The sequence below is a fragment of the Tupaia chinensis genome, unplaced genomic scaffold (genome assembly GCF_000334495.1).
Source record: "Tupaia chinensis unplaced genomic scaffold, TupChi_1.0 Scaffold139833_1, whole genome shotgun sequence".
In the NCBI taxonomy this organism is placed as follows: Eukaryota; Metazoa; Chordata; class Mammalia; order Scandentia; family Tupaiidae; genus Tupaia; species Tupaia belangeri.
In genome coordinates, this window is record NW_006199712.1 from 3,457,321 (window position 1) to 3,483,242 (window position 25,922).

Sequence of the window (25,922 nt, forward strand, 5' to 3'; positions counted from 1 at the left end):
GAAACACTAAAATATAGCCTATAGGTCAATATTATAACTTAGACTGCTTAATATTTACTTTAGGGGGCCTGGGAAAATGGAACATTTCTTAAAAGCATATTCATGTTTTTGCTATCTTGAAGTTATATTCTGTGCATTCCTTAGAAAAAAATTCTTTACAATTGAGCTACTTCTAAGCAATCTCTAAACCTATATTAAGGAGTGGCTATGTTGAAGAGATTTGGAACCAGATAGATTAACAATAGTTCAAAATTGATGTAGAAATAACCTTAGGAGAAAACACCAGGGTATGACAGATTGAAACTGGCTTGTACTTGAATAGCAGCAGTTTCAAATTCACTGTAAAACTTGATCAGATCATCCAGAGACTTAGAGTCATGATGATTCAAAACAGGGACTTAGATTAGGTAGAAGGATGGTTAAGTGACAAATTGGATTTTTCAACTTTAAGAAATTTGGAATACAGTGAAATATATAATGTTTGCTAAAGACCATGAGAATAGGGCATTTTAAAATATTTATTTCTTAAAGTTACATTGGTGATGTGAAAGGAACTTCTCTCAAAAAGTCCTTCACACATGTAGTTCTTTTTTTTTTTTGAGAGGTGTTCGCTATAGGGCACGTGTGCTCGCCAGACAGACAGAGAGAGACAGAAAGCCAGAAATCACCCCCCCAGGGGGATGGCCACGCCACAATCGTTCTCCTCCATCCTCCTCTCAGGATCTTGGGCACGCACGCACACGCGCCCAGTGTGAATTGAAGCCACCAGGTCCGCGACTCAAACCACGGTCAACTACATGGGAGTCCGGCGACATAGCCATTACACCAACTGCTGGTCCCCACGCATGTAGTTCTAAGAGGAGAGCTATTTTAACCTGTTTCATTGTTAATGCTGAGGAACAGGAAAGGTCGTGTGGAGGTAGTGGAAGGAAGAAGTGGTAATAGAGTAAGGACCCTGAGGAGCATCCAGCATTGGAGAGCCAAGGGCCTGATGAAAATGTAGACCCAGAGGGAGTGAGATCACTTTCTTTGTAATAAGGAAAGATAAAATGATGGCTGGAACCCACCTAAGCTTACAGATTTGACTGTGAGGAAAAATTATTTCTTTTTTTCTCTTTGAAGTGGGAGGTATAGGGAGTGAGGTCACTGTCTGAAAGTGGCAATGGAGTTGGTATTAGGTGATTTTAGGAGTGATGGTGATTTGAAATAGCCATTGTGGAAAAGATAAGAGAAGTTAATAGGCAAAATTTAGGATTTCTGGGCAACACAGAGGTTTACTAACATTGAAGACTAAGAATATATAGTAACACTAATCTGATACACAGGTTAGTGATTTTTCTCTATCAATGCAGAGGCAGTAAAGGCAGATATTTGGAATAATGCAAGGCTGAGAGGATGGCCAGATGGATACAGCTGGTAAAGACAGTGTAGCAACAGAGTGAATAGAGGCTATTACAAGAGAATGATAGAAGTGAACGTCCACAGACACTAAGCTGGTTATGAAAGAGGTAAAGAAAGGAGGGTGTCGGTCAAGAGAGTTTAGCAGGATCAGAAAACAGAAAATCTCAATGAGAAAAGGCAGCTGTGTTGGAGTAACTGGATGAAAGAACGGGAAGTTCTGGAAACTAGCCGTAGAATGAAGTGCCTAATTAGTCAACTTTGAAGGGGAAGAAATTCTGTGTATTAACAAGGGAGTCTTGGTCCAGCCTCATAGCCTAGTGGTTGAGGGAACTAGGTCCCATGTGACTGTGACTGATTACATGGTTCAAATCTTGGACCCAACAGCTTTAAAAAACATGCCAGTTATGTGTGTATACATGCCCCAAATCCCAATGGAATGGAGAAATAGGAAGGAATTGAAGGGTGCTTTCTCCTTTTCCCTCTGTCTCTGATGAGCACACATGCCTCCTGACAAATTAAAAACAAAAAATAACAGAATAAGGGGAGAAAGTCGTTGAGAAAGCTCGAATTTCATTAAGTGGTTCAGTCAGACATAAAAGTCACTCTGGATGATGATAAGACTTGAGAGTGATGGGCCTGCAGGTGGTGTGATGGTTGAGGCACTGGACTCCCAAATGGCTGATGGAAGTTCGAGTCCCAGACCTGGCAGCTTGCTTTCTCACTTTTTCTGTTTGTGTCTCTCTGTGTCTCTGGTGGGCACACATGCCCTGTAGCAAATTAAAAAAAATAATAAAATTTAAACAAAGATTTGGGTAACAAAAACACTGAGTAATGTGCTAAAGTTATCATGAACTTGGTAATCAATGAGTTTGATAGATACTCCTAATGAGGAGGACTAGAAAATAGTATACCTGGGTAGCTTGAACTTCAATGGAACAGGTCTTTACTACACAACAGTGGAGTTAAAAGGATGTGAGGAATAGGAGAGGCAGACTCAAACCATTAGAAGTACCTGAGATACACAGGAAAGACCTGTCACCCCACTCTTAAGGATGATACTGGAAAAGCAGTGTTTTTAATAGATTTTAATAAAGGCATGATAGTACTGGAGTAGTCAGTGAAGGAGATGATATAATTTCTTAGATTTTCTTTACTGAAGTATTAAACAGGGCCTGGCAGATGGCATGGTAGTTAAGGGCACTGGACTCCCACACGATCGACCATGGTTTGAGTCCCCAACCTGGCGGCTTACTTTCTCACATTCTCTCTCTCTCTCCTTCCCTCCCTTCCTCCTTCTCTCCCCTCATTAACTCACTCACTTACTCTGTCTCTCTCTGATCAAATAAATAAATACACACACACATGCATATAAATAAAGTCAAACTAAAATAATTCTTTTTAAAAAAGTATTAAACTGATGGTGATAGATATACAATATACACTTTTTCATTAAGCAAATTTTCCCAAATTACAGATATAAGAGTTCTCAGAAGTCAACAGATTGGTCTGAAGTGAAGAAGCCAATTTACTTAAGTAAATTGGGTAATAACTTTGCAGAATGGTCGGCATCTTGGGCAGGTTATCTTATAACAAAGGTAAGAGAATCCTGATTGGAACCTTTTCAGTTGCCAGAGGGTGAGCATACTTGCCAAAGAGAGAAGGAGAGAGAAAGAGAGAGAGGGAAAACTACCCCAGTGGGGTGTAGTCATGCTGCAATCCTTTCTCCTACATTTCTCTATCCCATTAGGATTTGGGGGATGCACATACATACCCCTAGTGTGTTTTTCCAACTACCAGGGCTAGGATTTGAACCACAGTCAGCCATGTGGCTTGCTATGCACAGGGCTTAACCACTGTGCAGTAGGGCTGGGGTCTTTCTAGAACTCTTTGAGTAAAAATTGTAAAGGAATGTGTAGCACACACGACAGGCGTTGAATTATTCTTACTAATAATAAGAGAAAATTTTGAAGAAAATTTTTTCTAACAGAGTAACAATTTCTCTATTACTATTGATAATAGCTTCTGACTGAAAAGGTAAATGTCATCATCTATATTAATGTACTTGTACAATGTCTATTATGTCTGTTCACTTTGCATTGCAAAATAGTACTTTTGAAGAGGATGTAAATGGGGCCAGCAGGTGACACGGTGATTAAGGCACTGGACTCCCACATGGCCAACTGCAATTTAAGTCCCAGACCCAGCGGTTTGAAAATCACACCAAGACCAGCAGGTGGCGTGGTGGTTAAGGCACTAGACTTCCTCTTGGCCAATTTTGGTTCAAGTCCTGGACCTAGTGGCTTTCTCACTTTCTGTCTCTGTCTCTCTCTCTCCTTTCCTCTTACCTCCATCCCTCTCTCTCTCTGGTGAGTGCATGTACCCTATAGCAAATTTAAAAAGTAGTAACAGTAAATAAAATTAAGTAAATAACTCTGTTTAAAAGAAAAGAAAAGAAAATCATGCCAGGTGCATGTACATGAATGCCCTGAATCCTGATGGCTGTCCCCTCTGTGGGGTAATTTCTCACTTTCCTTCTTTGTCTGTCTCACTTTGGCAAGCTCACACGCCCTATGGCAAAACCCTAAAAGAAAAAATTATAAAAAAGAGAATGTAGGGAACCATCAGTTAGCGTAATGGCTATGTCGCTGGACTCCCACGTAGTCGACCACGGTTCGCTTCCCGGACCCAGTGGCTTAAAACTCACGCCGGGCGCCTGTGCGTGCGTGCCCAAGAACCCGAGAGGAGAATGGAGAAGGGATTGCGGTGTGACCATCCCCCCTGGGGAGTGATTTCTCACTTTCTGTCTCTATGTCTCTCTCTGTCTGGTGAGCGTACATGCCCTATAGCGAAAATCTCTCTCTCAAAAAAAAAAGAGAGAATGTAAATGCTGTATCATAGGTTACAGCAGGGTTAAGGTGCTTGACTGCCATGTGGTTCCACTACAGTTTGAGTCTCGGACCTGGAGACTTGAAACTCATGCCGAGCACGTGTGCGTGCATGCCCAAAATCCCAAGAGGAGAATGGAGGAGAAGGGATTGCGACATGGCCATCCTCTCACTCAGTGATTTCTAACTTTCTCTTTGTCTCCATCTCTAACAAGTGCACACACCCTATAGCAAAAATCTCTCTTTAAAAAAGAAAATTAAATGCTATATCAAAGATTTTTATATAATAAAAAGATTGTTTTATTTATGATAGAGTACATGTACATGCATGTGGCTGTATGAGGAATAAGAGTGGTCCACTCTTCAGTCTAGTCTTCCAGCCAATCAGATCGTAGGCACTCGTGTTCATTCTGGTGTGTTTCAGGCTGACCAGGCTGGGGATTCAAACTGCAGTCACCGTGTAGGATCCAGCTTCTCTCAAGCTGCACGTTACCATTGTGACACAGAGCCAGCCTATGAAAAGATTTTTCATGTAGTTTATGTTATCCTTTAATGGCACTTCTAAGAGAAGATACATCATTTAAACTTTCTATAGAATGAAAATAAAGATACTTTTCAGTGAAATTTTATGGAAAAACAGGTACATTTCTAATGTTTCCCAAATGCTAAATTTTCACATGCCAGAGGCCAGCAGGTGATGTGGTTGAGGCACTGGACTCTCCCACATGACTGACTGTGGTTTGAGTCCCAGAACTAGCAACTGGAAAATCACGCCAGGTGTGTGTGCGTGCATGTCCAAAATCCCAGGAGAAGAAGGAACTGTGGCATGGCTCATTACCCCCTGGGGGGGGGGGTGATTTCTCCTTTTTGTTCTCCCTGTCTCTTTCTGTCTCTCTGGCAAGTGCATGTGCCCTATGGGAAAATCCTTTAAAAAAAAAACTTTTTTTTTCATGCCTGAAGGGGTACTATATGTTCCAAGAAATATGTTTAAGACATATTTAACATTCACAGCTTTTGTTTTTAATTCACATTTTTGTTAATTAGTGTTTAAATGTTATTGTAATTTTTAGCTGACAATTTCAAGAAAATTTCTGAGCCAGCAGATGTTGTAATAGTTGTGTAACTAGACTCCTGCATGGGCAACCATGGTTTCATTTCTGAACCCGATGGCTTGAAAATCACCGTGGGCGGGTGTGTACACATCTCCAGGATCCCAGGAAGAGAATAAAGGAGAAGGGATTGCAGCGTGGCTATACCCCCTGGTGGGGGGGTTGATGTCTTACTTTCCCTCTCTCTGCCTCTGTCTATCCACGGAGTTCATGTACTCTAAGGCACAAACCTCTTTTTAAAAAAAAGATTTTCTTTCATTTTTTGTCTTCAAGTTTATTATCATTATATATTATTTATCTAAAGTGTGAAATCTCACACTTAATGTGCTGGCACAGAATATACTTTTTGGTTGTTTCACTCAGCTGTGTGTTCAGGAAATTTATTCACTAAATGTAATGTTCGCTAAGTAAAGTATACTGTAATTAGGAAAGTTGATCTGTTACGAAACATGACACATTGAAAACAACCTATGAGAGGATGAAACCATTTTTACTGAGGTAATTGGCAGCCCCGATGGCTCTTACAGGGGTCTCACTAGTGCAGGCACTTGGGGATATTGAGAGTGACCATAGTGGTGGTGATCTGGAATTCTTGCTGAGTGTATATGCCTCTCTGTATTATTTCATGTGTTGATTTTGACATTCAGTCAATAGAATAAAATGTGTAAAGCCACTCGCTCTTCTAAACCACTTGACTTAACAGGTTCGGCATGAGCTTGCCAGTAAAATCTTCACCTGCTGTAGCATTATGATGAAGCACGATTTCAAGGTGACCATCTATCTTCTTCCACATATTCTCGTGTATGTCTTGTTGGGTTGTAATCAAGACGATCAGCAGGAGGTAAGAGATAGCATTTTATTTGGTTTCTACGTTCTCAAATGTAATCAGTATTAGAAAGGTTGTATCCTCTGTAGGAAATGTAGATCTGTGTATGCTATATATATTGATGTACATGTCCAAAAGCATACAAAAATCTAAATTATACAAAAAAGTACCCCTTTCGACTGCCATTCCTGACCCTGCAGCATTATTGTATGATGTGTACTTTTTGTAGACTTCTTTTGTAATGCAGTTGGTTCTGAGTTTTTGTTTTTGGCTTTTTGAATGATGAGGGTTTTCTACTGCAAATATTGTTCTACAACTTTCTTTTTTTTTTTATTTAAAATATATAGAGAAATGCTCTTTTTTAATTAAGTATACATCATTCCACTATATGGTTGTACCACAGCATAACTATTGCTACTAATATAATAATGTTTATTTAAATTCTAATTCTTTGGTTTTATAAACAATGCTGTGGTAAGTGTCATGACAGTTCTTATTTGTGAAAATGTTTATGTGTAGGTTTTTAGGGTAGATACCAAAAAGTAGAAGTGTTTGGTTATGTGGTATACACATTTAAAATTTTATTAGATACTACAGAATTGCCTATTCTGATTTATAGTTTTACCAGCAGTTCATGAGTGTCTCTATTTCCCAACACTCGCCAGTACTTGATTTTTTTTTCTTCTTTTTCTTTTTATTGGAGAGGTTTTTGCTATAGGGCGTGTGCTCTCACCCGACAGAGACAGACAGAGAGATAGAAAGCGAGAAATCACCCCCCGGGGGGGATGGCCACACTGCAATCCCTTCTCCTCCATTCTCCTCTCAAGATCTTGGGCACACACACACACACGTGCCTGGCGTGGGTTTAAGCCACCGGGTCCGGGATGCGAACCGCGGTCGACTACATGGGAGTCCAGAGACAGAGCCATTACTCTAACTGCTGGTCCCTAGTACTTGATATTTTTAAGTATTTAAATTTCAGACAACATTCTGGGGTTAAAAAGACATTTTATTGTTTTAATTTGCATTTTCATTATTAGTAGTAAGATTTTGTTCATTAGCTATTTGGATTACTTCTCTGATAATTGTCTTTTCATATACTTTTTTTGGGGTGTGTGTATGTGAACGTGTGTGTATATCTTTTTAATTAATTGATAGAATTTCTGTATACTAGATATCAATTTATTGTCAGTTACATTTTATAAAAATCTTTTCAGGTTAGTGTTTTTCTTTTTCATCTTTGAATTATGCCTTTTGACATGGAGAGATTTTTTTGTTTTTTTGGGAGAGGTTTTTTGTTTTTGTTTTTGTTTTTGTTTTTTGCTGTAGGGCACGTGCACTTGCCAGAAAGACAGAGAGCAATAGAAAGCGAGAGGGGGGATGGCCACGCAGCAGTCCCCAGTCCTCCATTCTCCTCTCGGGATCTTGGGCACGCACGCACATGCACCCATGAGTTTAAGCCACAGGGTCCAAGACTCGAACTGTGGTCGACTATATGGGAGTTCAGTGACATAGCCATTATGCTAACTGCTGGCCCAATGACATGGAGAGATTTTTAAAGAAAAATGCCAGATTGAGAAGTCTTTCATATATTTTGAGTTTTAAGTCTTTTATGTTATCCCTTATCTTATCCAGTGTCATGAACGTATTTTCCTACATTTCTTTTAATCCTTCTGTTTATATATTTAGCCCTTCACTTGCTCTGAAATTAATTTTTGCAGGTCATGTGAGCTGTTATTCTTTTTTCTTAAAGTTTTTTTTTTTGAATTTTTTTTTTTAATGGGAGTGAGAGACAGAGATCAGAAGGAAAAAGAGAGAAAGGAAAAAAAAAGAATGACAAGCACCCTCAACATGATCTGACTCCATGACCCCCCTCCCCCCCCACCCCCCGGCTTCCCAGGCAGCCGGGATTATGGGTGCACACTCCAGCATGTTACTGGTCAACTAGGAAAGCAAACCCACAATCTTCCATTTGGATCCAGCATCACTTGAGCAGCGGCAGTGTATTACCACTGTGCTACCTAACCCAGCCCATATTCTTTTTATTTTTCCTGTACTTAAGTTGTTTCATTATAATTTATTGAGTAAACTAGAAGAGTTTTAAATTTTTTAATGTATTCTTTAGTAACTCTTTAGCAGATTTTCTTCTTAGGGCAATATTTGATTCGATTAATTATGGGTGCTTTATTGGTAATTGTCTTTTTTTCTTTTGAAATTTATTGTATTAGAGTGGGTAATATAACAGTAAAATAATATTATATAGATAAATATGAATCATAACATGGGTTCTCTTAGGTTTATGCAGAAATTATGGCAGTTCTAAAGCATGATGATCAGCATACCATAAGTACCCAAGACAGTGCATCTGATCTTTGTCAGCTCAGTACACAGACTGTGTTCTCCATGCTCGATCATCTAACACAGTGGGCAAGGCACAAATTTCAGGCACTAAATGCCGAGAAGTTTCCACATGGCAAATCAAACAGAGATAAGGTAGACTCAATGGGTAAGTTTTAATTTCTATTTGTATTTTTTTCTTTTAGTTATTCACCATTTAGCATCTTCCTATATCACTTCTGTAATTAAAACATGAATTTTAAAAAGAACTGGCTTTGTACAGTTTTTTAAAAGCTTGTTTATTTCTTCCATGAGCGAAAGAAAGAGAGGGACAGGCATCCCCATAAGGGTCTTCAGATAGCCTTGATCTACCCCAAGACTTAGCCCCATGAAGGGCACACATGTATGTATCCAGTGTACACAAGGAGACCCCCAGCTATAAACGCAACACCTTCCCGTGGGCTCCAATTGTGTTACTGTTGTACTACCATTTGCCCTCTGTGCTTTCTGAAAAATTGGCAATAGTGTTAAGCTTTTCATTGAATAAAAGCAGTGTGTTTATAGCCATAAGATTGCTCTTTAACTTTTTATTTTTACTTCTTTGGAGAAGACACATATCTAACTTTTCTTTGTATGAAATGTGGTTAATTTTATATGCCTTTGAAGATTGTTATGAGGGGACCAGCAGTTAGCATAATGGCTATGTCGCTGTACTCCCATGTAGTCAACCTCGGTTCGCGTCCCAGACCCGGTGGCTTAAAACTCACGCCAGGCGCGTGTGCGGGGGTACCCAGGATCCCGAGAGGAAACTGGAGGAGAAGGGATTGCGGCATGGCCATCCCCCCGGGGGGTGATTTCTCGCTTTCTGTCTCTCTGTCTCTCTCTGTCTGTCTGGCGAGCGCACGCGCCCTCTAGCAAAAACCTCTCCAAAAAAAAAAAGATTGTTATGAGGAGGCCAGCAGGTGGTGTGGTGGTTAAGGCTCTGGACTCTCACATGGTTGACTATGGTTCAAGTCCCTGACTTGGTGGCTTGCTTTCTCATTTTACCGCTCTCTTTCTCTGTTGAATTAAAATACTAATGATGATAAATAAAATTACATGGTTCTTTAAAAAAAAATTATTATGAGGATTGAATGAGATGATGCCTATATAAATTTTAAAATGTGAAATAAATGAGGTGTTAATATTGTTAATGACATGTCCCATCCTACTCATTTACTCCATGTGCCCCTAGCATGTTATGTTCATGCTTATCTGTGTATGATTGTATGTGTATAGTATTGAGAATGCTTTCCTTTTTCACTTGTCAGATATTCTTTGTAATCTTTTTCACTTTCTAATTTTAAAGTTCATGAGAGATTTTATTTTATTTATTTTGTGACCTGTAGAGAGGTTATTTTAATTTATTTTTCCCTGTCTCTGGTAATATTTGGTGTCTAGCACATCCTATAGGCATGGTTGTCCCATTTTGCTACACTACACCTGCTATGCCTATCACTGTGCTGGCTTTTTCCCTGTGATATTAACAACTTGCACTAACATGACTGAGAGAATAAAGAGTTTAAACTGACACCTGCTTGGGCTAGCAGGTAGCATTGTGATTGGGGGGAGACTGAACTCTATACAGTCAACTACGAGTTGAGTCCCAGACCTGCTGGCTGGCTTTCTCACTCACTCTTTCTCACTGTCTCTCTCTAGTGAGCAAACTTAAATAATAATGATAATAATAATAATAGGGGCCAGCAGATGGTGTAATGGTTACATCGCTGGACTTCCATGTAGTCAACCGCGGTTCAAGTCCTGGACTCAGCGGCTTAAAACTTACACTGTGCATATGTGTGCGCATGCCCAAAATCCTGAGAGGAGAATGGAGGAGAAGGGCTAGTGGTGTGGCCATCCCCTCACCAAGGAGGGTGATCTCTTGCTTTCTGTCTCTCTGTTTCTCTCTTTCTGGCAAGTGCACGCACCCTATAGCAAAACCTCTCCCCCCCCAAAAAAAGAGAGAATAACATTTGTAATAGTTTAAAAGTACAATACCTTTGGACCAGCAGGTGGCATAGTGTTTAAGAATGCTGGATTCCCACATGGCTGACGATGGTTCAAGTCTCAGACCTGGTGTCTTGGTTTCTCACGTTCTCTCTCTCTCTCTCTCACTCTCTGTGTCTCTCTGTGGTGAAATTAAAAAAAAATGAATGAGTGAATGAATAAATAAAGTTAAAATAGTTCTTTAAAAAAAAAAAGTACAATACCTTTAACATTTTTCGTAATTTGAAAAGGCCTACAAATTTGTTGGAAGTAATTTAAATATAATTTTCTTAAGTGTATGACCTTAGTTTGTTTGATTGTTTGTTTGTTTGTTTGTTTGTTTAGAAAAGGTTTTTACTATAGCGCACCCACACTCACCAGAGAGACAGAAAACGGGGAAATCGCCCCCAGAGGGGACAGCTATACTGCTATAATCCCTTCTACTCCATTCTTTTCTCAGGATTTTGAGCATGCGTGAGTTTTAAGCCACCAGGCCTAGGACTTGAACTGTGGTCAGCTATATGGGAGTCTAGTGCCTTAACTACCATGCTACCTCCTGGTCTCTTGACCTTAGTTCTTAATTATTTAAATATGAAAGAATTTTTTTTCTTTTTTCTACATGCTATTATGATCATTATTAAAATTGAGAAGTTTTAGATAATATATAAGCTGTACCCTTCTCCTTTGTAAGTTTTTAATATATGTCTTTTTAGACTTTTGAAAAATTATCCTAAATTGTGTTTTTACTAAAGACACTTTTACTTTAATTTCCATTGTAATAGGTGATAACATATGTAGCAACACAGGAAAAATGAGGTTGTGAACAGTTTTAAACTGAAATAAAAAGAAGGCTATTTCCGTAATTCTGTTTCTTTCCTACTAAATAGCTACATTCTTAGTATTTTTATAGTCTGCAATAATAAATAAGTGATTTTGTATCCTTTATCAGTTTTATATGTTTTCATTATTTACTAATAGATTTATATTCAATGTTCACAACATTGTAAAGAAGGCAAGAAAGATACTAATATTCCCATTTTTATATAAATAAAGTATAAAAAGTTAAATGCCCAAAGTAAGGTGAGTAGGAATGGTAGAGTTTGGGGTAAGAGCTCTCAGCAACCACCCTGTTGCTGTTTACATCCTAGAAAATGACACCCCAGTGCATTCAGATGCATTTATTTCATGAAATAAATTAAACTTAAATACTTGAATTGCTCCTTTTCATTTTCATCTTATAAGTCTTTAATTACTTGCTTAATTTTTTTTTTTAAATGTAGCATCTACTGCAGGTTATGAAGACTATCAGAGTGTAACTCATTTTCTAGACCTCATACCTCAGGACACTCTGGCAGTAGCTTCCTTTCGCTCCAAAGCATACACACGAGCTGTAATGCACTTTGAATCATTTATTACGGAAAAGAAGCAGAATATTCAAGAGCATCTTGGATTTTTACAGGTTCGAATTAATATAGTGAATTTAGTAATGAAATTAATATTACTAGTCTTTTATGTTTATGCTGTTCACTTTATTGACCCTTTTATTGAGTATTTTATATGCTGTGCTAGGCACTAGATAATTGAGAAGCTTGCAGATTAGTGCAGAAAGATAAAATCAGTTTGGTACAATATGTTAGTTACAGTGATATAGATGTGCCCTAAGTAAGGGCATTTAACACATTCTCTGTGTGGTTGGGGTGGGAGAAGGGTGGCTGAGCAGGGATCGGAAATGGCTTCTTGGAGATGAAGTCTTTAAGAATGAGTTAGGGAGGCAAAACACCCTGGACAGAGCATCATTATTGAGTTGGGAAAGAGCATGATAAATACTAAAGAGTGAAATGTCAGTTTTAGAATGGCAGAGGAAAAGATTAAAAATCACAGAGGACGTTTTTAGGTTGCCCACTTTTTCTTAGAGGTGTGAACTGAGAAAGTGTTATGATCACTATTACATTTTGGCTTAAATACCTATGGCCGTTGAGGAGGAAGAGTTTGAAAAGGCTGCGATTCAAGGCATGTCTTCTTGTGAGAAGTACAGGTCTGAATTTGGGGGTGTACTGGTTATATCAGGTATCAGGCCTGAGAGTGCTGGTTAAATAAAAATAAGAGATCAGCGGACATTTACAGGCCAAAAAGCAAGATATAGTAAAACACTGGAAAATGAATAGCTTATGATCTTAGGATGAATATTAACCCTTTCCTGTCTTTTTCTTTTTAAAGAATTATTTATTTATTTATTTATTTATAAATAAATAAATAAATAAATAATTTATTTGCATTTGTTGTTACTATTTTTTAATTTGACCAGACAGAGAAATGGAAAGTGAGAAAATAAGCCGCCAGGTCTGGGACTTGAACTGTAGTTAGTCATGTGGGAATCCAACATCCTTAACCACCAAGCTACCTGCTAGCCCCCAGCCTTTCCTGTCTTTATGTTCTTTCTTGTCGCTTTGAGTCTGTGCTTCATTGCTAAAATCTTTGTATTACTAGGATACTGGACTCCATGTCTTTCTCTCATTGTGTTGAACTCATCTTAATAAAGCCTCAGCACTGAATAAGCTCACCTATCTGCCTTGCTAGTCTGCCACATGCATGTTAGTAGCCGTACACTGCTGGAGAAAAATTACGCAATGGTTTTTATGCTTCATCTCACTTTATGGTCATTATCTCAAACACTTTTAACACTGCAGGACTCTTTAAAATTGTCTTTCAGTTTTTCTGGGTTTCTCTGTAAGCCTACTTTCTCACTCGTGAAGGTGACTATGTCTTACCGTCTTCATTTTCCTCAGTCTCAGCTGCTGATTGTATCATCATTCATTAGGAAGATAGAAGCCAAATGTCTGCCAAATGTACAACTGTACAACACTCACACCGTACTGTTGTTCTTCCTTTCTGTTCCTTGTAGCCCTAAGAATTCCTTTCTGTCAAAATTTAATCCTACTTTTTTTAAAAAGGATTATTATATTTAACTTTATTTGTTTGTTTATTTTAATTTTACCAGAGAGGGATAGAGTGAGAAAGAGAGGAAAAGTGAGAAAACAAACTACCACGTCTGGGACTCAAACAGTGGTCAGCCATGTGGGAGTCTAACACCCCTAAGCACCCCACCACTTGCTGGCCCCACTATTTTACTCTTCCAAAGATTTTTTTCTTTCTCTAGTATTATTAATTTCTCTTTCCTGAACTAGAGTAGATAGAGCATACAGATATGCTGATAGCTCTTAATTTTTCTTTTTTATAATTCCCCTGATCTTATATTTTCCTCAGATACTTTCCAACTCTGTTTCCCTTCAAAAGTGGTTTTTAAAAGAGTTGTCTCTCTTCCCTCTTTAACTTTACTTCTCATTCACTCTTTGCTTATTACAATAAGAATTTTTTATGATTTTAAGAATTATTTATTTAATTTTATTTATTCATTCGTTTATCTTAATTTGACCAGAGAAAGACAGACACACAGAGAGAAGGAAAATGAGAAAGCAAGCCACCAGGTCCTGGACTTGAACCTTGGCCGGCCATGTGGGAATGTCCAGCGCCTTAACCACACCACCTGCTGGCCCCAACGAGTTCTCTTCTCTTGACACTATTCTTGCTAAGAAAAAATCAGTGGTCTCCATGTTACCAAGTCCAATGTACTGTTTCCCAGCTTTCTTAACCTCAAGGTATCATTTGACCAGGCCTTTCTCACTGAGACATTTGCTTTTCTCCCATGGCTTCTAGGATATTTTATTCTTTAGGTTACTTCCAACTTACCTCATTTCTCCTCAATTTAATTTGCTAGTTTTTCCTTGGCAATAAATATAGAAACTCTAGTACTCATCCTTAGCCTTCTTTTCTTTTTCACTTCTTTACTTTATTTATTCATTCATTTATTTTTTAATTTGACCAGGGTGGTGGTGGTGGTGGGGGTGGTGGTGAGAAAGCAAGCCACCAGGTCCGGGACTCAAACAGTGGTTAGCCATGTGGAAGTGTCCAGTGCCCTAACAACCACGCTACCTGCTGGCTCCACCTTTTTTTCTGTATATTCATTTTCTAGGTCATTTTATCCTTTCTCTTGTATTTTAAGAATGTCATTGTGAAGGGTAGACAGGTGGTGTGGTGGTTAAGGGCCTTGGAATCCACATGACTGACCACGGTTCTAGTCCTGGACCTGGCTGCTTGCTTTCTCATTTTCCTTCTCACTCTCACTCTCACTCTCACTCTCACTCTCTCTCTGTCACTCTCTGGTCAAATTAAAATAATAAAGTTAAATAAAAATAATTCTTTTTTTTTTAAAGTCTTTGTGCTAATTGCTTCCCAAATTTATATTTTTAACTCATCTTCCTTGATCTCAGATAGATGTCTTAAGTTCTTTTTTTAAAGCATTTCAATACTAATTTATTAAAATGCTTATTTAAAATTTAAGTTTTACAATTCATTAAAATACTTAAAAACAGCACTCAAAATATATTATCAGTTGGATTCAGAGATAGTTTGAGGACCTTTAATAATCAATTATAGTTACTAATGTAGGTTAGTTTTGAAACGAAATAAGTTTTGAGATAAAGAAATACCTGGAAATAAGTTTGTAATTTTATTGTAATTCTGTCTTCAAACAAATACTGACTGTTAGTTACTATGAGGAAAAATTTCTTCCGTGCTCTTTTCACATGAACTGGTGGCCTCGCAGTTTTCTTTCCAGTTGTGATTCTTTTCATTGTTTGATTGTTTTTAATCATTTCATAAAGAAATTGTATGCTGCTATGCACGAACCAGATGGAGTAGCTGGAGTAAGCACGATTCGAAAGGCAGAACCATCTCTCAAAGAACAGATCCTTGAACATGAAAGCAGCGGCTTGTTGAGAGATGCCACTGCTTGTTATGACAGGGCTATTCAGCTGGAGCCAGACCAGGTAAGACAGTGTTTGAAAGAGAGTAATGAAGAGAGTCCGAATGTCAGGGACTCTGGAAACCTTCATTTTACTACTGTTCTGCCAGTGTCACAGTATGTCTGAAAAGTGTTTAGTCCTCTCTGAGCTTGAGTTTCTGACTAATAAAATCAGACACTATGCTAGATAATCTCATAAATCCCTTCCAATGCCAAATTTCTGTGACCTTAGAGATTCCCCAAAGAATGAAATTGTAAAGTATATTTATATTAGAATGAACATTTCATTAGTCTATATACTTTTAGTTTACCATTAAAAATATCAGCCATACATCAATTTTTAGTAGTATTGATTCTCTACAGCTTGGGAAACTTTTTTGTATTTCACAGCCCCACTCCCTGTCACTCACTTACAAATGTCTGAACTGTTCCCTTAGAATGACTGAACTATGATTACTAATGGAGGTAAATTTTCTATTAGGACAGAAAAGGGATTTGAAATCATTGGTTTAAAATCTTACCATATATGCTTTCTAATCTTGGGGTATTGCCTTTTGTCCTGTTTGACATGTATATTTTTTCAGAATCTCAAATTTACAAGACTTTTTTTTTCCCGCAACTTTTAGTTTTAAATAATATTTCATAGTCCAATTTATGTTTTTGTTACTAAAGCTTAAAATCTGTATTAAAACATTATGATCTTTGAGTTTTAATTTTTATATTAGAAATATGACAATAATCTTTAAACAAAATGTTTCTTTCCTTTTTTTGGAGAGGTTTTTGCTATAGGGTGTGTGCGCTCACCAGACAGACAGAGGCAGAGAGACAGAAAGCGAGAAATCACCCCCCAGTGGAGATGGCCACGCCGCAATCCCTTCTCCTCTGTTCTCCTCTCGCGATCTTGGGCACGCACGCACGCACACGCATCTGGCATGAGTTTTAAGCCACCGGGTCCAGGATGCAAACCACGGTCGAATGGCATGGGAGTCCAATGACATAGCTATTACACTAACTGCTAGTCTCTAAACAAAATGTTAAAGAAATAGTATAATTTTATATTTGTTACTTTTAATTTTGATCTGAACCAACAATTAGACCATATCTTGAAAAATAGAATTCATTTGTTTTTTTTTCCCTATTTTTAGGTTGTTGACATCTTTTTCTGTTACTTTTTTTTTTTCTATTTTTAGGTTGTTGGCATCTTTTTTTGTTACTTTAAGTGTGTTAGTATGTTGACAGGGGTTCTCCCATATAGTCAAGCCAGTCAAATGTTAAACTTAGAAACGTAGGCATGATGAGGTAATACTGGGTTGTTGGAAAAGTCGTGACTGACTTTTTCTACATTTTTATATGCAAAATATGCATCATGACTTTTCTAGTGACCTAGTAGTATTTTTTAATGAATATTAGTTAAACTGAGTTTTGGTTCCCAAGATGTGTTTGTAGTGATAATTGATATTTTAAACATTTTTCAATTTCTAGATTGTTCATTATCATGGTGTAGTGAAGTCCATGTTAGGTCTTGGCCAGCTGTCCACTGTAATCACTCAGGTGAATGGAGTGCATGCTAACAGGTAATACTTTATGAAAGAATGTTTTTCTTTTATTATATCTGAATAGGTGAATTTGTAATTAGTGAATTGGGTGATATTTTCTAAAATAATAAAGTGTTTTATATGTTCTCATGCTGTGGGAGATAAGCACCAAAATTTTTTTTCTACTTTTTCATACTGCTTAGTAGTTTTTTTCTTTCCAAATAGTCATTTTTGAATTAGTTTTACTTTCTGACAGGAACTTTCCAGAGCCCATCTATCATTGGTAAGGCTCATATGGGCACCTCCTGGGCTTCAAAAGGCTTCTAAGCTCTGCATACAGTATCAATACCAGTTATTTTCTGTGCTGGAAGTGCAGAGGAAACTTTGTGACTAATCTACAGAACTCCTCTGCATGCCACATGGTTGCTTCTATTCTTTTTTTTTGGAGAGGTTTTTGCTATAGGGCTCGTGCGCTCGCGGGAAAGACAGACAGAAAGCAAGAAATCACCCCCTCAGGGGAGATGGCCAGGCCGCAATCCCTTCTCCTCCGTCCTCCTCTCGGTATCTTGGGCACACACGCACACATGCCCAGTGTGAGTTTAAGCCACCGGGTCCAGGACTCAAAACTGTGGTCAACTTCATGGGAGTCCAGTGACATAGCCTTTATGCTAGCTGCTGGTCCCAATTTTATTCTAAAGAATTATAAATATGAAAGCAGTCTTCCTTTCCTAAAGTAAATGGGTTTATTATAGCAAACTAAATTATACAAAAAAATAATATTTAACGTGTGGCAAAGATTAAGGCTGAACAATTCTTTGAGTTTAGAAATGAATGGAAGGTTGGATCTGCTATAGAGCTGCTTAGTCGTGAGATCTAGAAGCCTTATTTTGTAGTGCATTCTCCGGAGCCCAACTGACTATTCCAGGCAGCGCCCAACTGACTATTCTGGGCAGCGAGATTTTGTCAAAAGGGGATGGGATCTCAGTTAACCAAAGAACACACGGGCCACTGTTTTTGTTAGACCCCTCTGAGGGCTACTTCTTCTGAGTACAGTTTTTACAAGTTCCGCAACTGATTTATAAAGACTGTAGGGTTTAACAGCAGAGAAATTCACCATTGGTCAAGTGGTATCATAGTAGTAGAATGTATGAAATGACATGGGAAACTGCATAAATAGAGAAAGAATGATTATATCGTGATCTATACCATGATACCCTTTTTTTTTTTTAAATTTTTAATTCAGGGGACCAGCAGTTAGTGTAATGGCTATGTCGCTGGACTCCCACATAGTCGACCGCGGTTCGAGTCCCAGACCCGGTGGCTTAAACTCACGCCGGGTGTGTGTACGTGCGTGCCCAAGATCCCGAGAGGTGAATGGAGGAGAAGGGATTGCGGCGTGGCCATTCCCCCTGGGGGGTGATTTCTCACTTTCTATCTCTCTGTCTCTCTCTGTGTGTCTGGCGAGCGCATGCACCCTATAGCAAAAACCTCTCTAAAAAAAAAGAAAAAAAAATTTAATTCAGGACCAGCAAATGACGTAATAATTTACATCACTGAACTCCCACTTGGTTAATTGCAGTTTGAGTCCTGGGCCTGGTGGTGGCTTAGAACTAATACCAGGCGTGCGCACGTGTGTGTGTGTGTGTGTGTGTGTGTGTGTACTCAAAATCCCGAGACCCTGATGAAGGAGAAGGTATTGTGGTATGGCCATCCCCTCTGGGAGTTAATTTCTCACTTTCTGTCTCTATGTTTCTCTGTCTCTCTGGCAAGCACACATGCACCCTGTAGCAAGAAACTCTTTTAAAAAATAAAAATAGGAACCAGCAGTTAGTGTAATGGCTATGTCGCTGGACTCCTACGTAGTCAGCTGCGGTTCGTGTCCCGGACCCGGTGGCTTAAAACTCACGCCGGGCGCGTGTGCGTGTGTGCCCAAGATCCCTAGAGGAGAATGGAGGAGAAGGGATTGCGGCGTGACCATCCCCCCTGAGGGGTGATTTCTCGCTTTCTGTCTCTCTGTCTCTCTCTGTCTGTCTGGCGAGCGCATGCGCCCTATAGCAAAAACCTCTCCAAAAAATAAAGAAAAAATAAAAATAAAATATTTAATTCAATGGGACCAGGAGATGTCATAATGATTTGTCACTGGACTCCCACTTAGTAGACCAGAGTTTGAGTCCCAAACCCAGCAACTTAAAACTCATGCTTGGCACATGTGCAAGCATGCCCAAAATCCCCAGAGGAGAATGGAAGAGAAGGGATTGTGGTGTGGCCATCTCCCTGAGGGTCTCCAGCAAGTACACGTGCCCTATAGAAAAAAATCTCTCTTAAAAAAAATAATAATTCACAATTGTAAGTTATTAGAATCGCTTACCTCTGATTTTTTTTTTTTTTTTTTTTTTTTTTTTGAGAGAGAGATTTTTCCATAGGGCATGTGCACTTGCCAAAGAGGCAGAGACAGTGTCAGAAAGCAAGAAATCAGTCCCTGGGGGCATGGCTACTCTATAATCCCTGCTCCATTCTTTCGGGCTTTTGGACACACATGCACATGCATCCAATGTGGATTTCAAACCACCAGGTCTGGTTCTCAAACCGCACTTGGCCACATGGTAGTCCAGCGCCTTAACCACTATGCCACCTGCTGCCCTTCATGCAGCTAATTTTACAATTTGCTTTGTTATTGCCCAAGAATCAACTCAGCTGTCATATATGGCACAATTTGATTGGTTCAAGAATCACTTTTCTTTGTTGCTGTTGTTCGTTTGTTTTTTTATAGTAGAGAATGCATGCATGTGTACACAGAAGAGAGTGAGCAAGCACCCTGGACAGCATCTCTTCACACAGCAATCCTTTCCCCAGCCCTTTAGCTCCTTAGGATCTTGGACACCTGTGCATGTGCCTGGTATGTTTTCAGGCCAAAAAACGGGGAGATCCAAACCCACAGTTGGCCATATGGTCACCAGCCTTGCTGGTTATTGCATTACCACTGCACCCCAGCAACTAGGCCAAGGAATGTCGTTTTTAAAGGCTCCATCAGAAGTAATTAGTGGGCAGCCCCATAGCACAATGGTTAATCCTATGTATATGGAGCCCAATCCCATATGGCCAACTGTAATTTAAGTCCTCAGCCTGGCAGCTTGAACATGCCAGTGCATGCACATGAGTGCTTGCCCAGGATTCTGAAAACATGGAGAAATAGAATAGAAAGGATTATGTGTGACCATACCTTACTGGGTATGTGCTTGTGCATGCAGTGCTTAATCTCCCCCCCCCCCCCCCCGCTTTGCTCTTGTTCTCTAGCAAGTACATGTACCTTCTGACAATAAAATAAAATAAGAAGTAATTAGTGATTAAAAATGTTTTGGTTGTTTCTTGATAAAGATAATTATTTTGTGTTTAAGTATAATATTCAATACAGTACAGCGATACATGAGTACAGTAGAGCAGTTGAACCAATGAAAAAATCTCTGAATGGCTTTTTAACTTTAAATAAAGTTTAGTTAATATGGGTTTCTTTTAATAGATCTGAATGGACGGATGAATTAAACACGTACAGAGTAGAAGCAGCTTGGAAATTGTCACAGTGGGATTTGGTGGAAAGTTATTTGGCAGCAGGTAAAATTGCTTCTTAAAATATAAGTAGTTTTAATATGACATAAATACTCAGACTTAAGTAGCTTAGAAATATTCAAAATTAATTTCTTGGCCTGTTTTATGATTGCCTCGTTTTGTCATTCAAAATAGAATGGAACCATCTGTTTAGTATTTTTGCTGACCATTTTATCAAATTAAGTAAAATTGGCTTTTAGACCCAGCTACCATGACATTTCTTGACTCTTCATTTGTTTTCAGATGGCAAATCTACCACATGGAGCGTCAGACTGGGACAACTATTATTATCGGCCAAAAAAAAAGATATCACAGCTTTTTATGACACATTAAAACTAGTGAGAGCAGAACAAATTGTACCTCTTTCAGCAGCAAGCTTTGAAAGAGGCTCTTATCAACGAGGATATGAATATATTGTGAGGTATTTTGGGGTTTCCATTTTTATATTTTTGATCTATAAATGTCACATGACAGAATTGGAATTTTTTTGATAAGTAAATAATTTTGATATGTGCCATATACTCTGTTGTGTTTGACATTCATAGCCTTTCAAAATGATTCTTTTTAACTTTCAATCTATCTGTAGTTTTTTAAAAAAATAAACTAACCTACAGCCTTTTAATTGGAAAGACAATTATGAGGATAAAAAAACAATAGAAATATCTTATGTTTATCCTCTTGTAGTGTAATTTACTTTCTATTTAACCTAAATAATCTAGACGTCTATGTACCTCACTTACTGTGCTTGGCATTGGTTCTCCTGGTTCCCTTTCCTTCTCATTTAGAAATTCATTTGCCATTTTCCCAATAAAATGTAGGCATTACATTACCAGGAGAGAATATTGACTTTTATAGGTGAAGAAGAAAATGATGGAAAACATTTTAGATCTGTGGATTCATCTGAGGAAAAAATGATAAAATAAGTGTTGTAATTAAACTATAAAATGTTTAAAAGATAAGTGATTCTTTATGTTAGAAGAATTCACCATATTTGTATTAACCCTTTTGGTAATATCTTAATGAAAGATAAGTTAAAACTGCATTTATTTCACAATTTTTTACCGGCATCTATTCTAGGCCCTCTTACACTAATATATATTTACAAATACTTAATGTTGACTTCTAAAAGATTCATATTTTCTTTATTCTTCATGGGCTTGATAAAGTTTGATTTTCATATGTTTTAATTCAGTTTGTCACTGTTTTTGTTTGTTTGTTTTTAAGTTCATTTCTTTCTTCCATGAGCGAGAGAGAGAAACACAGTCATTCTCAATAGGGTCTTGGTGCTGCGATCCACTCCAGCTTCAGCCAGCCACTGGATCACAGGCGCGTGCATAGCTGACGTGTTCATGTTCTGGGAAATCTCTGGACTTGGACTAGGAACTGTCCTATAGGGTCAGCCTTGCCGAATGTATTTCTGGTGCACCACCTGTCTGGCCGCCCAAGTTTAGTTTTATTGTACTTTCTCAATATAATTCATAGAAACTCAGGGAATCACAGTGAAGCATTAAATATTTAAACCAGCGTAAATTGGTGTTCATATCCACTTTGAAAAGATACGTTTCTGTTTACATTACCAGGAATATATATTAGAGTACCACCAAAGAAAACTTCACTTTTTAGATTTTTCATGATTGATTTAATATATATGATTTAGTCTCAATCTGATGGCACAGTTGGTAGCAAACTGAACTTCAGTAGTGGAAGCCACATGGCTGGTGGCAGGTTTAGATACCCTGGTTGGCCTGAAAATATGCCGGGTGTATGCACATGTGTCCAGGGTCTTGATGAGCAGACGGGCTGAGGGAAGTGGATTATGGCATGATAAGACCCTATTAAGGATACTTCTCTTGTCTCTCTCTCCTTTCGTTCTTTCATGTGCTGTTTACTCTGTTGTAAATAAAAGATACTTTAAAAAGAACTAAATAAAAATACATGTTTTGTATGAAACTATTAAGACTAAACATGATAATATTTTAATTTTAGTATACTCTATCTTCAGATTGCACATGCTGTGTGAGTTGGAGCATAGCATCAAACCGCTTTTTCATCAGTGTCCTGGTGAAAGTTCCCAAGAAGATTCTCTGAACTGGGTAGCTCGGCTAGAAATGACCCAGAATTCCTTCAGAGCCAAGGAGCCCATCCTGGCTCTTCGGAGAGCTTTATTAAGCCTCAACAAAAGGTTTTTCACACTACTGTTTTTTCATGTCTGTTATTTTGAATTTAGTCTTATTTTGGGATATTTATATTTCCTAATTTTTTATCTTAAACTGTATTATTCTATTTTTACTTGTGAAAGCTACACTTCATAATTGAAACAAGCCTAAAATTTAAGAATCACTTTTATATGCCATCTATCTTTTTTATAATGTTAAATTACAGTATATCTTGGGGAAGTATTTATACTAGCCAAAATTAACACCTGTATAGATTTATAATAGATAAAAAAGGAAATGCTATAAGAAAACTAAAATCAGTGTTTTTAAAATAAATTAATCATTGATTTTTTTTTTAAAATATTGTGTTGAAAAGGTTCTATGTTGGAAAGAGATATTTTAGTTAAATTGTAGAGTACATTTGCAAATGTTCTTGTTTCACTCCATTTTGTCACCTTCTTTTAGGCCAGATTACAATGAAATGGTTGGAGAATGCTGGCTGCAGAGTGCCAGAGTAGCTAGAAAGGCTGGTCACCACCAGACAGCCTACAATGCTCTCCTCAACGCAGGAGAGTCACGTCTGGCTGAACTGTATGTGGAAAGGGCAAAGTGGCTGTGGTCCAAGGTAATGACAAAGGGAATGTCATCAGATATGTATTCTGTTGGGGATTATGTCCTTCCTGTAAAGGCCTGGCCGAGAGAGGATCCCTAATCCACATTCAGGACCTTCTTTTTCTGTCACTTTTCTCATTCTTAAACTACCATTGTCTGGGAACCAGCAGTTAGCGTAATGGCTATGTTGCTGGACTCCCACGTAGTCGACCACGGTTCGTGTCCCGGACCCAGTGGCTTAAAACTCACGCCGGGGGCGTGTGCGTTCGTGCCCAAGATCCCGAGAGGAGAGTGGAGGAGAAGGGATTGCGGCGTGACCATCCCCCCTGGGGGGTGATTTCTCGTTTTCTGTCTCTATGTCTCTCTCTGTCTGTCTGGCGAGCACACGCGCCCTACAGTGAAAATCTCTCTCAAAAAAAAACTACTATTATCTGGGGACCAGCAGTTAGCATAATGGCTACATCACTGGACTCCCATGTATTCCACTGTGGTTCAAGTCCCGGATCCAGAGTCTTAAACTCTCGCTGGGAGCATGTGTGTGCATGCCCAAAATCCCAAGAGGAGAATGGAGGAGAAGGGATTGTGGCATGGCCATCCCCCCTGGGGGGTGATTTCTCGCTTTCTGTCTCTCTGTCTCTCTCTGTCTTTCTGGCGAGCGCACATGCCCTATAGCAAAAACCTCTCAAGGAAAAAAAAAAAAAAGACTGTTGTCTGGAAGAAAACGTTCCGCTATCCTGCAGTCCTCACATTACCGTCCCTTCTAAGACTGAAAGTACAGTTAATCTGGTTTTCATCTGTTCTGGATTTTTCTTGAGGAAAGTTGTACCAACTCTTACATTCCTTTTACCTTCTGTATATATAGAGGGTGTATATAGTAGGCATTCAGTAAATATTTATTAGATGAACATAGCACTGTTTCTTGCTTACATCTTTGGCAAATAATTAGTTTTGTGTGGACTTTATCATATTGTTGTCAAGATTTACTCCTAATCTAGCTTCTCGGAAGGTCAACCATCAGAGTAGAATTTCCAGCATTCCCAAAGTAAAGGAATATCAATAAGAAGGGGACTTTTTAAAGACCTAAACTCCTTGCATAGTTTATGCCCCAGGTTTAAATGGCTATTACTTCTATACCTTGTTATACTTGCCACCAGTCTAGAATCAGTAGTAGGGATAAGCATGTTCTGGAAATGACATTTAACAACTATAATTAGTGCTGTGAGTGATCAGAGTGACTTTTTGGTGGCTGAGAAAGGACATGGGTAGAGATGTTTCTTTAATGGGAGGAAAAAGTATTTGTTCAGCCTGTATTAATCAGTACATGGTCATTTTATGAGTTAGTGCTGGTATATGTATCGTAATTCCTTAAGCTCACTGTGTTTGAAAGACATTCATCTAATATGCAGCACCTTAATATGCCAACACTCTTGTTCCTTATTTTACTGAATAAGTCTTTCCTATCCTCTCATCTACAGCTAATTATCTTAAACTCCTTCCTTTTCCTTACTTTCCATATTAAACTAGAGACTAAATCTTTGTATTTCAACCTTAGAAATATCTGTTGAGGTGCCGGCAGGTGGTGTGGTGGTTAAGGCACTGGACTCCCACGTGGTCGACCATGGTTCGAGTCCCAAACTCAGTGGCTTGCTTTGTCACTTTCCCTGTCTCTCTCTGGTCAAATTTAAAAAACATAATAATAAAGTCGAACAGATAATTCTTTAAAAAAGAAAGAACTATTGAATCTTTTCCTTTATTTATTCTGCCACTTGAAGTTATGTTCTTATTATTTATAGCCTCTAGCCTCTGATAACATTGACAACCATTTTTTAGGATTTCACTTTTCTTTTTTTTGAGAGATTTTTGCTACAGGGCATGTGCGCTCGCCAGACAGAGACCGAGACAGAAAGCAAGAAATCACCCTCCCCCCCAGGGAGTATGACCATGCCGTAGTCCCTTCTCCTCCATTCTTCTCTTAGGATCTTGGGCACACATGCACACGCATCTGGCGTGAGTTTTAAGCCACTGGATCCAGGATTTGAACCGCGATCAACTACATGGGAATCCAGTGACATAGCCGTTACACTAACTGCTGGTCCCCCAACTTACTTCATATGCATTACCATAGTCCGTGATCCTTCTAAAATGCAGATTGAATCATGTTGCTTCTTGGAAAACATTAACTCTTTCAAAACTTCTCTTTTTTTTTGCTAAAGGGCATATGAGCTCAGTGGAGATAGGCAGAAATGGAGGGAGAGAGAAGGAAAGAGAGAAATTATCCCCCAGGGGAATGGCCACATCTTAATCCCTTCTCCTCTACTCTCTCGGGATTTGGGGCACACATGCACATGTACCCAGCATGATTTTTCAAGTCCCTGTGTCTGGGACTTGAACTGCAGAGTCAGCTATGTGGGATCCTCACACCACTCGCTGTTCCCTTTCAAAGCATTTTTTATACATTTGGGATTAAATCTGAATTCTAAGAGATAAAGAGCATTTTTAAAAAATAATTATTTATTTCATTTTATTTATTTATTCATTTATTTTAATTTGACCAGACACACACACACACACA

General features: G+C 38.6%; 1 protein-coding gene across 3 annotated transcripts in view; it reads left to right on the forward strand.

Annotated features, from left to right (window-relative positions):
- ATR (ATR checkpoint kinase) overlaps window positions 1-25,922 on the forward strand; it is a 137,221-nt gene that overhangs the window by 65,830 nt on the left and 45,469 nt on the right. For all 3 annotated transcript variants that reach the window (XR_003546810.1, XM_014593188.2, XM_006162303.3), the window contains exons 25-34: window positions 2,876-2,996; window positions 6,099-6,236; window positions 8,517-8,727; window positions 11,864-12,042; window positions 15,305-15,469; window positions 16,927-17,018; window positions 20,497-20,588; window positions 20,826-21,003; window positions 22,585-22,764; window positions 23,204-23,363. Coding sequence is in view for 2 of the 3 variants with exons in the window: in XM_014593188.2 (XP_014448674.1) it covers window positions 2,876-2,996; window positions 6,099-6,236; window positions 8,517-8,727; window positions 11,864-12,042; window positions 15,305-15,469; window positions 16,927-17,018; window positions 20,497-20,588; window positions 20,826-21,003; window positions 22,585-22,764; window positions 23,204-23,363 (1,516 nt within the window). In the remaining variant the exon portion in view is untranslated. The remainder of the gene's footprint in view (window positions 1-2,875; window positions 2,997-6,098; window positions 6,237-8,516; window positions 8,728-11,863; window positions 12,043-15,304; window positions 15,470-16,926; window positions 17,019-20,496; window positions 20,589-20,825; window positions 21,004-22,584; window positions 22,765-23,203; window positions 23,364-25,922) is intronic.